General features: G+C 45.7%; 1 protein-coding gene across 2 annotated transcripts in view; it reads left to right on the plus strand.

The window, feature by feature from the left end:
- The first annotated feature begins 1,102 nt into the window (after positions 1-1,102).
- Positions 1,103-18,627, plus strand: part of LOC102147741 (putative KRAB domain-containing protein ZNF788) — a 34,950-nt gene continuing 17,425 nt past the window's right edge. The window contains exon 1 of one of the 2 annotated variants that reach the window (XM_023646505.2): positions 1,103-1,303. In XM_023646505.2, the coding sequence (XP_023502273.1) occupies positions 1,274-1,303 (30 nt within the window). In that variant the 5' untranslated portion in view covers positions 1,103-1,273. The remainder of the gene's footprint in view (positions 1,304-18,627) is intronic. The other variant, XM_023646506.2, reaches the window with a different exon arrangement.

Consider the following 18,627-nt stretch of genomic DNA (forward strand, 5'->3'; position numbering starts at 1 on the left):
AGACTAAAAAAGAGGAAGATTGGCAACAGCTGTTAGCTCAAGATGACTCTAAAAAAAAAAAATCCATCCTTTAAAAATAAAGAATAGCCCAAAGAATTGCAATTTGGGATGGCATGCTATGGCAAACCATGGGCAAATCCAGAAAACTAAGAAAAGGAGCTGCTTTTATAGAGAACAATGGGGTGTAGGGATTGGTGTTCTAAATGAAAATCTATCGGGGGTGTTACGGCACATTGGGTTGTTATTCTCCCCCAGGATAGAAATGAAGAGAGACAACAAACGGGAGTAGAATAGTAAAAGTCTGTTAGCTTATGCACAGGAGAGGCACAAGTGAGCTGGCGCAGAAAGGAAAGGGGCAGGTGACTGGCTTGTTAGGGAGCGGGATTATGGGGTTTTTATTAGGCAAAGGCTGGGGAGGAGGGCCATGTCACAGCATATAGAGGTGGGATTGTGCTTGTGCTTACACTGTTGTTCAACATACCACTTCATGTGACACATGCATCATTAGCATGCTAACTCTCCACCCTTGGGTGTGATTTTTACAATGCTAGTGGGGCTAGGGTCACCTTCAGTGCACTCCTGGGTGCTAGGGCGCATGTGTAAGCCCAGGAAAGCGCAGAGGCTGGGGAATGTGGATCTTGGTCGTCTCTATCTGATTTTCCTAGCTTACTGATTGGTTAGGGCCAATCTTGTTAGGGCTTTATCTTGTTAGGCCCAGGGCCTTGCAGATGGCCCTGTGTCTTTAGGATGGTTCCTGTCTCACTTGCACCCAGCTAGGGCTGTGGGTTCCAACTTCGCACCAGAGCTAAGGGCTTGGGAGGCCATAGGGTTCATTAAAGTATGCTATCAGTGGAGGTGGGGAAGCGCTGGGTGGGAGATCAACACTGTCAACACAGATCAAAGAGAAGCCAGGCTAATTATTATATGTGGCGAGGTGACTTTTAAGTGTCTGTGTTTGCAAAGAAGGGTCACAGTTCCTCGAGTGGCATCACAGCACCGCGTTTCAATGGAAAAGTCCCCGGAGAGGACAACGTTCAACTCCAACCCAACTCAGACGTGTTATCTCCGTCCCGCTGTCACTCAGGACGGGGCAGTTCGAACTGTCCAATCAGAGTCGGCTCCGGGGCAGGTGGGCGGGGAGACGCTCCGCAACCACCTCCAACTTTCTGTCGCTCCACACTCCTTCCGATCACGGGACGCTTGCCCTTGAAGGCCCCACATTGTTCTGCCGCTGACTCTGTCGCCCTGTGACCTGATCCGAAGCGTAGGAAGGATGCTGGGGGACTCAGGGAACTCAGCAATGGTGAGAGTTAGGCCCAAGGGATCCAGAGACGGGGAGAAGGGGCTGGTGGGAAGCGGCGGGGCGGGCCCGGCCTCCCGCGGTCCCCTCCGGGCTCTGCGACCCCGAGTCCGTGGTGGCGCCGCTCGGCCCTCAGGCCCCTCCGGCCGCAGCGTGGGGGCGGGGCCGGCAGCCTGGCCCGGGGCGTCCTGTGGTCCCTGCGCGCGGCGACTGGGGCCGGAGCGTCTCTGGGCCGCTGTGCGCCCGCAGCCCCGCGTATCCCAGACGGTGCGGGGCCCGCGGGAGGGCCCGCAGGACAGTCGGGCCTCGGTCTCCGGGGTCCGTGCGCGGAGGGGCTGCGGTCTGTAGGTCCCCAGGGCCTCCTTCTCCTCAGAGGGGACTTATTTTCTCCCGAGTTTTCTGAATGTTTGGGGAGCAGGGTCTCAAATCCACGACCCTGTCCCCCCAGCTCTTCCAGGACCGACAATAAATCCCTAAATTTCCAGATCCCTCTTCACGTTCCCGAACGCCAACTTCCCGTCTCCGATTCCCAGCATCATTATCAACTACAAACAGACCCAATAATTTAATCATCGTTTTTCTATAGGCAATGAGTGGCCCTTTTAGAAGAGTTTCTTTCTTATTTGTGGATGTTTTACTTGAGAGAAAGCGAATCCCCCTGGAGGCGCGTGGTGCGAGCTCCTCCCGCCTGTCCTCCAGGCTGCGTCCTGGGCGCGGACGCGCAGCTGGCAGTCCTTTGCTGCAGGTTCCTCTGGAGAAACTTTCCTGGGCGATCTGCCCTGTCAGCACTGCCCCTCCCTGGGGTTGTCACCTTGGGAAAAATAGATTCACTTAAATTTAGTCTCAGTTTTTCAATGAATAAAAATTTGTGTAATCAATACTGCTTGAAAGAGAATATAAAATATCTCCAAAGAGGAAAGGAAGACGTGAATTTAAGAAAAAATAAAATACTCCAGTTTTACATTGCTTGATTTACAAATCGTTTTCCTTTTTTCCTCTGTTGAGAATGATAGTAACATTCTCATATCTGTTATTTTGGGTGAGTTCAAATGGATTTCTGGGACTTAGACTTGCAGACCTGAAGTGTTCATTCAGGATTAATACTTTAAATTTTCTGATCATGGAAATAATACTATATTAGCATCTTTTTTTTTCCAGAATGTAATGCATTCTTATGAAATTTCTTGTTGAGCCGGCAAATTGCCATACAATTTTCTTCCCTCGTCTTTCTTCCACATCAAGACTGGTTTGAGTGTTTTAGCTGGATTGTTCAAACACTGGGTTTGTGTATTTAAAATACCAGTGATGGTCCAAAAAACTCCAGTGGGGGCAGAGGCCTGAGTGCAGTGAGTCTAAGCTGAGGCCCCCTTGGGCCTGCAGAGGGAAGGCCTTGAAGGCCCAGTTGCTCTTCCTGGGGAGCCTCCCCCTGCAGGTGTCCTACTGCTCACACCCTGTGGAAGGAGCCTTTATCCTGAGAGGAGCTGCAGAGCCCTGGAAAGCTGGGGGTGCACATGCTCATGGGGTGGAGAGTGACACCCTTTCTGAGGTTGTCGCTCTGGATTCCTTGGGCCTGTTTCTAGACGTAATTGGAGTTTTGCATCCACAGTGTAGGTGCACTCAGAGTAATTTGTTTACACTGAGAAAGTCTGTGAGAGTCAGGAGCTCTGTGTCCTGGATTAGGGCCCATTAATCTTGGGTCCATCTGGGTCAGAACCTTAAACTGGATCCAGCTGAGTTTCCTCACTGTGAGAATGGGAGCCTGAGCCTTATAACGTGCTGCTTATTCCTGAAAATACCCCAGTGTGAGCTATAGGGGAAGGACAAACTAGGATGCTGCAGATTGTTTTAGTTAGAGATTTAAAAATTTTCATTTTGAATTCTGTACACTTTTGTAACTGATAGTGTAAATGAATTAAATCTTAGAATGGTTTCCTATGTGCGAAAGTTAAAATTAAGTAAAAGATTGTTAAATAGTAAAATATAGGATAAATTTCTGTTTACCTGAAGTAAATCTGTAAGATAACAAAGTCTAACTTAAGACTCAGTGCGGCATATCCTGGTCCCCTCCAGCGCTGTTACTCCAGCCACCCTCGAATACAGTTTTGATCGTTTTTGAGCCCCTGTTAGTGTTTGTTTATATAAGTCAATTGAGAATGCATATTTTTCTTACCCACTTTGTCCTTGTAGTGAGAAGTCAGACTCCACATTTTTGGGTGACTGCTCACAGCTTAAGCCCCGCCCACCCTCCTCCCCTCATGCCCCGACCTGGACAAGCTGAGGAGGAAGCCTGGGTCTTCTCTTCTCTGGAGTAGGCAGGAGATTCCGACCACCCCAGCCCCTGCCTGTGTGCAGAGCTCTTGCCCCGGCCCCACCCCCAGGCCCAGTGAAGCCCCAGGCCAGGCTTCATTCCTTGCTTTCTGAGCCCTGTCAGAGCTGCTTGAGAGGCTGGCCCTGCCCTCCCCTCAGACCTCGGTTATGTGAGTCCTAAGCCTTTTCCTCCCCTCTGTGTTTGTGCGCGCGCCACCCTGGCATCAGTGTCAACAGGGGAACCAGCCCTCTGCAGGGGACCTTAACAGTTGGCGCCCTGAGCAGCATGTCCAGACGTGACCCCACCCGTGGGTCTGTCTTCTCTTGCTCTGCCTTGCTCCCCTGCTCTGCTGCCTGGTGGCGGCATGCGCTGTGGGCTGCTGCTCACTGGGGAGCTCGTGCTGTGAGCTGTGCTGCCCCGTGTTGCGTTGTTGACCCACCAACCTCAGTTCTAGGTTCAGCTGAGCAGGTTAGCAGTTTGAAGAATTTATAGGCATCTGGGAGCAGGACTGTGGGATTGGGGCCTTCTGAAATGAGTCCTGGGTCAGTGTCTTTGTCAGGATTTATCTGTGTTAGAGTGAAGCCGTGACAGAGACTGGGTGGGCTCTGACATACTCCAGGGACGGGGGTAGACAGGAAATATACCCTGTGGAACTGGTGGGTCCATCAGATGGTCACTCTTGAAAGAGCAGTCATTTAAAAGAAAAAGAGAAGTGAGGGGAAAGGCAGACAGTAGGTGGCAGGCTGAGTCCACGCCGCTAATACCAGAGGGCTCCCCAGGCCCCTTCAGTACCTCTACTGCCACAAAGACCCTGACCTTCAGGGTTGCAGGGGACAACACCATGGCACCCCTCTGGCACAAGGGATTAGTGAAAACTTGGCTTGAGACCAGGATTTAAAACTTATAAAGAAACCAGTTGTCATGGGGGAGGCTCCTAACCCTGAAGGCACTGTTTTGAGGGTCTTGGGTGGAAAAAAATTGTAAATAGCAGAGTAGAGAGGCACTCCCTCCCCTGAAGTGTATCCCATGATGAAGAAAACAAAACAGGAAAGATCAGGAGGAAGGAAACAGTAGATAAAGCACTGATACAAAGGTACCACTTGGAAACCACTTGGAAAACCCACTTGGAAATCCAGAATATACTTAAAGAATTTATGTAACAAACAGTTAAAGGTACACTACTTGGCTTATGGGCCCCTACACCATAGGGTCTGAATTACTTTTGCTCTCTGATGTAATGCACCAATTCAGAAACCTTCAAGCAGTTAATCAGTACTAGGTGTCAAGTTACAGTTATACCTGGGATCCCACTAAATTTAAGGAAGGTGCCCCTGATGATACTTCAAAATGGTTTACATCAACCTTGAGGCTGTGGTTTCACCACGGAGCCCTCTATACTCAGTCTCCGACATGGAAATTACTCACTACAACCAATCAGCAATTGATAGGTATCCTGCTCTCACAGGTTTGGCTAAGTCTGTTCTGTGCAGTCCTGTGTCCACAGCCTCTCAGTTGCACTTGGCCTTCCTCTCTGAGGGGACGTGATGCCCCTTTAGTGGGTTATCCTCATGGATCTTCCACAGCTGTCCCCTCCCACAGTCATTGCAGGCGGGGTCTGAACTGCATCCCTGTTCCTCCAAGACCACAGGTACGATGTTATATTAATGACATCCTTTGAGGACATTCAGGACATACAAATATTGAAAAACAGCTCACAAAAAGTGATGGGACATTGCCATACATATAATGTGAAGCCCTCACAACTTTGTGAAATTACTGGAAATTATTTGATAATCGGAGACCCACTGCTTCCCTGACACCGTGAGGAATTAGATATTGTTCCTCTCAGCACCCACCACATCTGCTAGGTTTTCTTGATGTTTGGGAGGCAATACATTCCTTGTTTACAAGTTTAATGGAGCCCAATTGTGCTGCTACTTGCAACTTGGCCAACTTGAGTGGGAACACCTACCACGATTGTCTGGAGATTGTCTTCAAATTGTCATACAGCCAACAGTCCTGTTAGTGCTGTCAGAGACTCCTTCACTATAGAGGCCTCACTGGTTTTCTGTCATGTCTCCTGGGGTACCCATGATGGCTTGTCATGCAAGAGCCTACCGTAGACCGTGCACTATAAGCTGTTTGAGCTACAATTCCTCCTATTTCTGTGGTTATCCTGAAAGTAGGTGGCCCTGAGCATGGGGCCACCTATCCTGCAGTCCATTTTTATTTAGGACCTGGAAACAGCACTCCGTGAGCTCAGCATGGCTACCAAGAGCCCCTGGAGACTTGGAGTCAAACCTGGGCCCTCAGGGATATCCTACCTGCAGGATGGGGTGGCCTTCCATGTCCTCAGTTTCCTGCCAGGTGCCATGGTGTTGAAGGAGGTCACCCCTTTCCCAGACCCCCAGGCTCCCTGGGGAGCTCCTTAGGATTCTCTGAGTGAAAAGCAATAAGAGTTCATAGACTTTAGGGATGACATCACCACATTCGTACATGGTGGAGCTCGGGCAGGGTTGTTGCTTTTTATGTCTTAATTGTGACATCTCTGATGAAGGACTGGACCTGAGGGTCATCACACTGACCATCCATCAAGTGGTCCTCTTATCACTGACCAACAGTTGCCTCCAGCTGCAGACATTAGACTACAGGTGATTCTCTGAGAGTTGCCCCTTTGTGGTAAAAGACTCCGGGAATCTCTTGCCTCATAGTTACCTCCAATACAAATCAAAGTAACACTTGTCTCCACATATACGAAGGCCACACACAAAGCCTTGGAGGGCAATCTTTAACCATGTCAGAGTTCCAGACACTACTGATAGTAACAAAGGAATTTATTTCACTTCTAAGAATATACAATGCTGTGCTCTTAACAACACGTTTGATGGAAATTTCTCCTCTCTTCCAAGTCTCAGGATGCAGGCCTCATAGAGCACCATCATGGATTATTGAAGTAAGTTCAAATTAGTGGCATGAAAAATGGTCTGTTTATGTCATCAGCCAGTCTTTATGGGTGAAAATTAATGCATCTGTCCTTATCTTTTTTTCTATTAGAATTTCCCTTTTTTTAAGAACAGTTTTAAGTTTACAGAAAACTTGATCAGAAAGTACAGAGATTCCCACATAACATCTGTCTCCACTCAGTTTGCCCTATATTTTATATTTGTATTACTGTAATAGATTTGTTACATTTGAAGAGCCAATTTCATGCGTGAAAGTTCATAGTTTACATTAGCATTGACTGTGTTTGGTTAATATCAAATGACATGTCTCCATCCTTTCTGTATCATATGGAACACTTGCACTGTCCTAAAAATCTCCTGTGTTCCATCTATTCATTCATCCCTCCCTCCCACCCCAAATCCCTGGTAACCAGTGATCTTTCAGTGTCTTACATTTGATCTTTTCTAGAATGTCACATGCATGGAATCATAGAGTATGTAGCCTTGTCATATTGGCTTCTTTCACTTAGCAATATGATTTTAAAGTTTTTCTATGTCTTTTTGGCTTGATAACCTCATTTCTATTGATCACTAAAAAATATTTTATCCTATGGATGTACCAGCAATTGTTTGTTTATTCACCAATTGAAATTATCTTGCTTACATCTCAGTCTTGACAATTATGCATAAAGCTCCTATAAACATTGCTCTGCAGGGTTTTTGTGAACATCTGTTTTCAACTCATTTGGGTAAATTTGAAAAACTGTGATTGCTGCATTGTGTCGTATGAGTAGGCTTAGTTTTAAGAAACTGCCTTTCTTCCAAAGTGAGAATATCATTCCTTCCAACCAGCAGTGAATGAGGGTTCCTGTTGCTCTCCATCTTCACCATTATCCGGTGTTGTCAGTGCTTTTAATTTCAACCTTTGTAATAGGTGTCCGGTGATATCCCGTTCTTTTATTTGCAATTTCCTAGTGACATATAATTTTGAGCATCTTTTCATGTGCTTAGTTACCATCTGTCAATCATTGTTGAAGTGTGTGTTCAGTTCTTTTGCCTATTTTTAACTGAGTTGAGTGTCTTCCATTTGTTGAGTTCTAAGAGTTCTTTGGGTGTTTTGGGCACCAGTCCTTTATCAGATCAGTGATTTTCAAAGATTTTCTGCCAGTTTGTGGTTTGTGTTTTCACTCTTAACACTGTGCTTCACTGAGCAGAAGTTTTTAATTTTAATGAAGTCAAACTTATTTTTTTCTATTTTGGATCTTACTTTTAGTATTGTATCTAAAAATTAATGACCAAACCCAAGGTCACCTAGATTTTCTCCTGTTTTATATCAGTGTTTTAGTCTTACATTTTACACTAAAGATCTATGGTTTATTTTGAACTGAGTTTTGTAAAGTGTAAAATCTGTGTCTAGATTCTTTTTTTTTTTTTCATGTTTTTGCTGATTTTTTCTGGTATTTGTTGAAAAGACTGTTTTCCCATTGAATTGCCTTTGGTCCTTTGTCAAAGATGAGTTCACTATATGTGCGTGTATCTGTAGTAAACAATCGACTTTTGTATACTAACATTTTATCTTTCAGCCTTTCTCTACTCTCATCTTAGTTCAAGGGGTTTCTTTGGTATTGGAGATTCTCTGAGATTTTCTCCATAGACAATCTTGTGCCACAAGGACAGTTTAATTTCCTGCTTCCCAATCTATGTACATAATTTCCTTTTTGTCTAATTGCATCACCAAGAATTTCATTACAGGGTTGACTAGCGGTAGTAAGAGGGGCATCCTTTCCTTCTTCCAGATGTTACTGGAAGCATCTAGTTCCTTCAGTGTAGTCCACTAATACTGAACAAGAGTCTAGTTGATGTAGGGGTAGGTGTGGGCAGAGGGGAAACATTCTTTAGTGCAGTGATTGGGTCTGAATCTTTTAGTGAGCCTGTGTCCCTGGGCTTGATCTTCTGTGGTATCATAAGGGAGATATTTGGTCTTTGTCCTCAGTTCCTAGCAAAAACCTCTTGATACTCTTGAAATTACTTGAGTGATAAGGGTGATAGAGTGTCTTTTGTTTTAATGAGGCAACTCTTGGCCAGCTCCTAGGTGGCTTGAGGATGGGGGTTGGACACCAGAAACACCAAAGCCTTGATTAGAGGCTTGAAACATTCAGTGCCAGCTACGAGCCGCTGTGGAGAGGAGAGGGGCTGGAGACTGAGTTAATCACCAATGGCCAGTGATTGAATAAATTGTGCCCATGTAATGAAACCTCCATCAGAACCCTTACAGAACTGAGAAGGTTTCTGGGTTGGTGAACACATCAGGTGCTGGGAGGATGGAGTGTCCAGAGAGGATGTGGAATCTCTGCCGCCGCCTCCACCTCCACTCCCCTCACCCATACCACCACCTTCCTTTGCTCTATGCATCTCTGCCTTTTGTTTCTTCCTGAGTTGTGTCCTTTATCCTAAACAATAATATTAAGGAAAGCATTTTGCTGAGGTCTCAGAATCATTTCAGTAAATTAATAAATGTAGTGAGGTATTGAGAGAATCTATGAATTTGTAAATGGCCAAGTAGAAGGGGCAGTTTGTGGGACTGAGCTCGTAACCTGTGGAGTCTCATGTGACCTCTGGGCAGGTAGGTAGAGTTAGAATTGAATCAAACTGTTGGACATCTCTTTGGTGATGTGGAGTTGCAGAAGTGACATTGGAATAGACACCAAATATTTAGTGTCGGGGGGTGTATAAAATCCTATCATCTTCACAATTGCCCCACCTTTGAGAGCAGAAAAGGCTAGAAGTGGTTCAAGTTGCCTATTTCACTGCCCTCTTGTCAGTTAGGCTTTGGGAAAATCCCAGTCAGTTATGCTTTTGTGAAATAGGTTGTTTTTGGACACTTCTTGTTAAGAAAAATTTACTATTTTGGGCATTTTTAAAAATTACTATCTTTTTGTCTCTCTTGCCAGTTGTGGAGACAATGCTTTACCCTATGACCTCAGTTCTCTGATGGAAGAGTTGTTGGTTTCAAGTTTCTTGGCTTTTATTTTTCAGAACTTGAATCCAGCTTCTGAGCTCCTTGCATAACAGTCCAGAGACCAGCAGTCTCTGGCTCCTTTTTTTTTTTTCAATTTTATTGAGAAAAATTGGCCTACATGACTGAATAAATTCAAGGATACAACATGATAGTTTGATTTGCACATATTGTGGAATGATTACCAAAGAGCTCAGTTAACATCCATCTTCTGATATAGATAGAATAAAAAGGAAAGAAAGAAGAAAAGAAGAAAAAAGAATTTTCTCTCTATGTGATGAGAACTCTTAGGATTTACTCTCTTAATAGCTTTCCTAATATCACACTGCAGTCTTCGCTATAATCATGTTGTACATTACATCCCTAGCAAGTATTTATCTTATAACTGGACGTTTGTACCCTCTGACCACATTCCTCCAGTTGCCCCTACCCCTCTTTAACTCTGGTAACAAGAAGTCTGAGTTCTTTTTCTATGAGTTTTTTTTTTTAGGTTATACATATAAGTGACATCCTAAAGTATTTGTCTTTATGTCTGACTTATTTCTCTTAGCATAATACCATCAAGTTTCATCCGTGTTTTCACAAAAGGTAAGATTTCCTTGTTTTTTATGGTTAAATAATGCTCCATTGTATATATATGCCACAACTTCTATGTCCATTCGTCCATAGGTGGATGTCTATCTTCTCGGTGGTACGTAGGAGCCTCAGTGAGTGAGGATGTCATCATTGATCATTGTTTTCCTGCCATTTAATACATTTTTAAGCACTTTTGGAGGAGCTGCTTGGGTGTGGGTGTAAAACATGGACAGCAATACCGAAAGTCTGGCATTCTTAGGGTCAACAGCAGTGGTTCCCCGTAGAGATAAAGGCATAGACAGAGTTCATCTTCATGTTAGCCATGGCCAAACTTTTTACCACATGTGCTATTTGAGCACGATCCAGATACACGATTATCTGAAACTCGAGACTTCCATTGCTTTGGGCCATGGGTATTTGTTGTATTTATGCTCCTGTTTAACATCAGTTGAAAGGATTTGAAATTGCCTTTTGATTGAGCATATCATTGTACCTGCTATTCAGACTGACTGGCACAATTCGTTGCCCATGAAACCTTCGAGTTTCTCCCAGTTTGAGGAAGGGTTCTGGTCATCTGCACAGTTGTAGCCCATCATGGGTTTTCCTATGAATAGAAAGATACCTGTGCAAGTTCAGCATGATTTCCTGGTTAAAACACTAAAAAGAGCTGTGAATGTTTAGAGGGTAATTAATCCAAGCAATGACTGAGGTGAGCTGTAGACAGACACAGTATCATTTTGAGTAATATCCCATGTGATAGGAAAGGAGGTAAATTTGACATCCTCTAACTGGGAACTTTTCTCTGTCTTTTTGGAAGAGGAGTAGCTGGGAGGTTTTGTTTCCATGAACAAAGCCCCCAAAGCCCGTTTTTACTGTTTTCTAGGATCATTTCCATATGTTGACATTTCCAGGAGATGTTATGTAAGACGGGGTAAAACCTGACAGCTTTTTTTTCTTTAAGCAACAATGGAAATCCAAACTTGTTCCCTTTTTATTCAGTGCTAATTTATGTTTTCTTAGCAGTGTAGCAGTTAGGTGAGTTTGTAATTACTAGTATCTCATGTGATCCCCTGCCCCCATCCCTCCTCCCATGATGCAAATATAGAAAGTTAAGCACAGGCTCTTAGCCAAATTCACAGAGCTCATAACAGTGGAAACTCTTAGTTTTTTGTTTGTTTGTTTTGTGTTTTTTCTGAGGAATATTGGTCCTGAGCTAACATCCATGCCAGTCTTCCTCTGCTTTGTGTATGGGATGCCACCAGAGCATGACTTGATGAGCAGTGTGTAGGTCCACGCCCAGGACCCAAACCTGTGAACCCCAGCTTGCTGAAGTGGAACATGCAAACTTAACCACTGTGCGACTGGGCTGGCCCCAGAATCTTAGTTTTCAAGGCATAATGGGCAGTGTCAAAAATTTTAAACTCAGAACACTGCAAGGTTTGTATAATTATGAACTTTTACCAATATGGCGTCAAAGCTTCCAAACAGGACTTATAAGGCAACGTGGTGTTTTACTTGTATGACATTCTGGAAAAGGCAAAGGTATAGGAACCTAAAACAGATCAGTTCTTAAGAGTGGGAGGGTTCAGTACAAATGTCCACCATGAGAGTGTTCCTTTGGGGTGATGGATTTTTCTCCATCCTGATGGTGGTGTAACTATACATTTGTGAAAACTCAGCTATTCTTAAAATAGTATGTGAATAAACTAAAAACAATTAACAGAAAACAACAAAAATGTGCTCACATGCTAGGAGAATGTGAAACTCTCCTGAACTTTGCTACGTGTGCCACACTTCCTTCCACCACCTTGGGTTCCTTCTTAGGAAGAAGTGCAAGGACTGGGAAGAAGGACATAGGCCACTATAGACTGTTCCTGGTACCCAGTCTGAATAGAAAACTCCTTCTGGGACTACACCTGCCCTCATGTCATTCACATAACTGCAGAGAAAGTGATGTGGCTCCCAGCATCCATCTTTGAGTTGACAGCAGGTTTCCTGGGTCATATCCTGGGAATGTGGTGGTCTGAAACATAAAGGTGCATGTAACACCTCTCCAGGAACGTCCTCATCTAACCCTTGGGCATCAATATCACATCTTCCCAGAGCAGGTCTTGAGGCCATTTGGAGCTCTTAAGTTTCCCATCTCAAGCCTACTCTGTGCCTCCTTGCTAGGAAACATGTTTAAATGCAACACTTGTCCCCTGTGGAAATTTGCTGCTATATTGATCTTAAAATAAAAAAAGTCAGTAAAATGAGTTTATTTGGGAATAGCAGAGGAATTACAATGCAGGACATGGAAACTATGGTGAACCATAGACAGGTGGGGAGAACAGAACAGAAGGACTTGCTTTTATAGTGGAAAGGAGAAAACGGAGGGGCTGTGTCAACAGAAGTCTATTGAAGGAGGAGAGTTCAGGATGGTGACTTTTGGTGAATGTGGTGGTTTCTTATTGGCTGAATATGGTGGTTTCTCATTGGCTGGGCTGTTGCTGGGCAAGGAGAAATTCTTCCTCCCTCCTGCTGGGATCTGTAGAATAAGCTTCCTCCTGTTGCAAAATGGGAGGGACACTTCTTCCTGTTTGGGGTGTGCAAGGTAGGCTGAATAGTAGTGTGTGAGAGCTCCCCCTTCAGGGCTTCCTGACTCCATTTTAAATGAGATTTCCTGTATTTTCACATTTGCAGCCCCAGGTGACTGTGAGGTGAGGCAGTGGCAGAACCCAGACCCCATGTCATGAGGCACAGGCCACTGAAACACAGTACTCCCCGCTGTTGCATAAATATCAGCTCTGTACCAACAGGCACAGTTTGACAGTAGTTGCAATATCACCAATAATGTCAAGAAGAGATGTCCTGCCTTGTCCTAGCTCTGGGAGTCCCTCAGGTGCCTGGCTGTACCTAAATCACTCTCCTCAGATCTCTGGCATGTTCCACCCTATGGTTTCAGTGGCTCATGCACTGACCACCCCAGCTCCCTCACCTCAGAACCCGCCTCCAGAGTGAATTTGGAGCCCATCCACCAAGGCCTGTGCTTGCTTTTTCTGGATCAGGACTCACCCTGTAGAGTTCCAGCCCTGAGACCTGCATGAAACAGTGGTCTCAGCCAGACCCTCCATTGTCACAGTGTCCCCTCCCTTCACAAGGCTCCCAGAATGCAACGGGTACCAAGCCAAAGGATGTAGTGAGAAAAGCGGGGATTTCCACCTTCCTGAAGTGCGCAGGCGCAGGAGGTGATGCGCGCCTCCTTTGTCAGAGGCAGCGCCGAATGTTTCTAGAAGGGAAGAAGCAGAAATGAGGCAAGCCATCTCACAACATGCTCTCGCAACAACTTGCAGTGCTTTCCTGGGTCCCCAAGGTGATTCTCTGTGGCTGGGAGACCTGGGGGCTGAGGTCCCGAGGCCTCCACCCATCATTGAAGCCTCCAGGGAGGGCAGTGATCACGGCCTCAGTGAGGATGGCCCAAGGGGCTGACATGCACGAGGTCTGCATGCAGGTGAGACCTCAGCGGGTGATGGATCCCAGACTGGGGAGACCCCAGCCGGGGACATGGCAGCTGGGTGAGGACACACAGACCTTTGTTGTCAGCCCTGAGCTTCCAATGGGAAAGCAAAATGAGGAAGGGGCACGTGGTGAGGGGCGTGTTTCTGGAAGTGATCATAGCAACGTGAGGGGCTGGAACACGGTGATCACTGCAGCCATCGTGGGCCCCGACTCTCCCTCTTCGGGGCCTGGGCGGTGGGTCTCTGGGCTGTTATCTCTGAGGGTCTGTGACTTTGGGTGTCTGTGTGTGGATGTGAGCACATGTGTGTCCAGTGAGAAAGCGTGTGTGATTTTGTCTGTCTGTCTGGGGGGCTATATATTTATGTCCTTAAAATCTGGAATGCTGTTATGTCATTTGGTGCCTAACTGCCCTGCTAGCACGTCCCTCACCCTGTTGAATTGAGCTGACGTGAGCAGACAAATCCTTGTCTTCTTTCTGATTGTATTAGTCATGTGTTTTGTTTTCTGTCTCTTCAGATGTTTTGACATCTTGGGGGGCCTCTCAGACATAGGGAGACCCTGCCCCTCCCAGGGGCACCTCATTCCACGTTGGCGGTGGACAGCTTATGTGGAGCAGGCCTCTCATGTGCATCCTGTCCTATCCAGTGCCCTGTCCCTACAGACCTCCTTATCTGCCTCTCAAACGCCAGACGGTATTCCCTGCTCTAAACCCACCCCAGGGCCAGGAACCAGATGACAGGACCGTCCCTAGGCCCCAGAGGCTGCTGGGATTGTTCAAAGCAGCCAGTCCTGAGCTGCTCACTCTGCCCTGACTCACATTTCCTGTGGACCCAAATGAAGGCTGTGGCCTAGGTTTGCGTCCCACTCCTGATTCTGCCTCCTGAGCAACCCTGATGCAGCCCCTGTGACCCTGCCTGGCATGGTGTGCGCCTTGGGAAATGTAAGTGAAAAACTTCTTTCAGTGACATTGGCCTGTCCATGTTGTCACTTAGTCACCTCTGTAAATTAAAATCTCAAGGGTACAAATTGGACTCTGGTCCTGAGGAGAAAGTGTTCAGTGAAGATGGTGGAGCCACCGTGGGAGGACGGAGTGAGGTCTGTGGGAATGTGAGTCCACAGCAGAGCTGATGTTTCCCAGGGAGCCTGCAGCAGGGGACATGGGGGCTGAGCGAGGAGATGCTCACCTTTGGTCCCCTCGCTGAGCTCACAAAAGAAAAGCAAAGTGACAAAGGGACAGTTCATGATGGGATTTCTGGATGCATTTATAGCAGTGAGAGGGGCTGGCATGTCATGACTCCAGCCATTTTGGGCCCTGACTGCCATCCAGTCTCCCATTTTGTGATTTTCGTAGAGATGTCCTGTTTGTACTGTGTGGTGTCAGGAAGGGTGAAATCCCTTCCCCATCTGGAAGGGCTGAGACCCCCTCTTTGGGGATTGGTTTGGGAGCCAGGAGACACCCCTCTACCAGGAGGGGTGGGAGTGAGAACAACGCATTTTGTGAAGATCTGGGCCTGTGATGAGGCTTGTATAAGGCTTCCATGTGAGTGTGCGTCTGAGCCCCAAATGGAAGAACATTGGTGTGAGCCGTTCTGGTAGGTGCTTTGGTGAACAAAGCAGAACAAATGTCAGTTTGCTTTTTCTGCTTTTTGGGGTAAAGAAAGGAAATTATATAAATAAAATTATACCATGTGTCTGATGATTGGCCCTAAAGAGTAAAGAAAAGCAGTGAGGAGTGCAGAGGGCCTGGGCTTGTGTCTGTGGTAACATCTGTGTGTCTCTGAGCCATTAACTCTTAGGGTTTGAGAGTTTGTGTGTCTGTGCCTGTGTTTGTCCTCCTATGTGTGCCATGCCAAAGTCTGTGTGATTTTGCTTGTCTGTCTGTGGAGCTTTGTGTGTCTGGAGTGGTTGATTTTTCCCATGTTCTTGCCTAACTGCCCTGGTAGCGCCTTTCTCACCACGGTGGGTGGAGCTGGTGAGAGCAGACATCTCTGTCTTCTCTCTGATCTGAGAGAGCAAGCCCGCAGTCCTTCACCATCAAGAGTGACGTCAGCTGTGGGTTCTTCACTGATGCTTTATTTCAGGGTGAGGGAGTTTCTCCTAGTTTCTTGAGTGTTTTCCTTGTGAAGGGGTCTTGAACTTGGTCTAATGCTTGTTTGTATCTACTGAGATGATCCTGTAGTTTTTGACACTTATTCTATTAATGGTTCCTTATGTTTATTCATTTTTAGATGAAAAGCAACATTTCTTTCCTGGGTTAAGTCCCATGTGGTCCTCTTGTTTAGGTTATTTTTTATTTTGCTGAATTCCCTGTACAAGTATTTTGTGGAGGCTTTTTTCATCTATGTTAAAAATAGATATGGACAGCCCCAATGGCTGAGTGGTTAAAGTTCTGAACGCTCCACTTTGGTGGCTCAGGGTTCAAAGGTTTGGATCTCAGGTGTGGACCTACTTCATTCATCAGCTCTGCTGTGGAGGCATCCCATGTACTCAGTGGAGGAGGATTGGCAACAGATCTTAGCTTAGGACAAATCTTCCTCACCAAAAGAAGATATTTGTGTACTGTATTATAATGGAGTATACAGTTTAAAATTATCTAATACTGCATATAGTGTGTATCTTTGTGTGTATGTGTGTATACATATGGAGAGAGAATGTAGAATACAGTATATATATATTTATATATGGTATATGTGGTATATTACCTGTATATAGAATGAGTAATGTATAGTATAATATACATAATTAGTATATATTATATATAAGTAGAAGATATTATATGCAATTAACATGTATAATTAGTTTTGTAGTTTACAGTATAGTTATATTTTACAGAATAGTATTACAATCTTATCAGTCTGTAGCATAGTGGGTCTCATTACCATATCTGTCCACAGAATTATCCAAATAAGCCATTCCCATCCTCCCTTGGGAACATAGGGGCCCCTTACTGTCCTGATACCCCAAAGCCCGCCTCCCCAGCCCCTGTTTGTTTTCTCTGCTTCTGAGTGCAGCTGAGGTGTCAGTGTGTGTCTCGGAAACTGTAACTAGTTTATCAGCCTGAGGGTTGAGGTGAGGCTCTGCGGTTTGATGTCAGTACATGTAGAGACGTGTGTGACCTTATGTAGTTGAGTGACTGTAAGCAAGATTCTCCCAGAGTGCTTTCTCCCAAAGGGTGACCTTGGATAAGGAGCTGATGTTGTTGCCAGGCAGCTCGACCCTTGGCACTGGGCTAGAAGTCTGTAAAACTGTGAGGATGGGGTGGACCGTTGGCCAGGGCATCCTCTAGTATGACTGCCTGGAGTTTGACTGACCCTGCTGACCACTGGGTCCCATTGTAGGGGAGGAGGACATTTCCTCTCCCCAAATGTGGGTTCGTCTGGCTGGAGAACGAATTAAATTCACATGAGACAGAATAGCAAGAGAAAATTAAACAAAGCTTTATGAGGAACCATGGCCCGGGGCCTTTCTTCCGGAAGGAAGAAAGGGCACCGAAGACGTGGGGTGCACACAGTTGTTATATACCCCCCAAACAGGGTGTTTCACATGTGATTGAAATGTCCCTTTTACAACAGTCATGAGGCCGCTCTGTCAGCACAGCACTTGATGGAGGCAGATAGGTCTGCTGTCTCAGAGGGCGTAGCCGGAGGCAAGTCATTGTCTGGAGCTGGGGGGTCACAGGTGAGCTCAGCAATCAGTTCCTAGCCTAAAGAAAGATGCTTAATCCTTAAAGGAGACGCCAACGTTGGGAGGGGGAGGGAAGTCAGTTACAGGAGGTTACCAGAGAAGCACAATAAAATGCAGATTTAAGTCCTTGCCTTTGGTATTGATTAAGAGTTTTTAGAGAGAAGGTCATCGCCTTTCTTCCTGGTACAGAGAGGGAGGCACCTTTACAGATATTTACCTTACAAATGTAAATGTGTCCTAACGAAGGGCAAGTTCCATTCCTCCTTCCCTGTCCCAGTTTATCAAAAGCAATCAGCCTCAAATAATCCTGATGCCAAAGAGACATATCTTGGGGTGGCCAATTCCAGGTCCCCACACATCTTTGATCAGGGACGGCCTGGTTAGGGACAGCAGCAGCAGCCCTCCAGTGTGCTCCATCACACATGCTGGTGGCACACCACCATTGATGTGACATAGGTGCAGGATTTATTTTACATGAACAAGAAGTCAAAGCATATTTCACAGTGTAAACCTCTTGATCTTTGCCTATGAGGGGAAAAATAGTATATGCTTTAAATTGCTTCTTTGTACATGAATGCTGAAAAGACTGACAAAAAATGAATTACACTGTTATCTGCATGAGCATGGGGAATCTAGATGCCAATGCTAGGATTCATGCTAGGAGCAGCCTTCAGACATGCTTTTAAATCTCAGGCTGAGTTTTTGAAACTTGATATTCACAATAAACAATTCATGATAAACAACGGAAAAAATGTGAATGAACCGTATTTTATTTATTTTTAAAGATTTTATTTTTCCCTTTTTCTCCCCAAAGCATAGTTTTAGTTGTGGGTCCTTCTGGTTGTGGCATGTGGGATGCCACCTCAGCATGGCTTGATGAGCGGTGCCATGTCCGCACCCAGGATCTGAACCGGCAAAACCTTGGGCTGCCATAGCAGAGCACAGAAACTTAACTCGGCCATGGGGCCAGCCCCAACCATATATATTTTTTTTAATTTTTTTTTTCCTTTGTCTCCCCAAAGCCCCCTGGTACGTAGTTGTATATTCTTCGTTGTGGGTCCTTCTAGTTGTGGCATGTGGGACGCTGCCTCAGCGTGGTTTGATGAGCAGTGCCATGTCCACGCCCAGGATGTGAACCAATGAAACACTGGGCTGCCTGCAGCGGAGCGCGCGAACTTAACCACTCGGCCACGGGGCAAGCCCCCCAACCATATTTTTAATAGTGTTGAATAACAAAAATTCAACCAAGTAAATTTAAAGATCTAATTGGCTTTATTGAGCAATTCTTCCATTGGAAAGCATC

The sequence above is a fragment of the Equus caballus genome, chromosome 7 (genome assembly GCF_041296265.1).
Source record: "Equus caballus isolate H_3958 breed thoroughbred chromosome 7, TB-T2T, whole genome shotgun sequence".
Taxonomy (NCBI): Eukaryota; Metazoa; Chordata; class Mammalia; order Perissodactyla; family Equidae; genus Equus; species Equus caballus.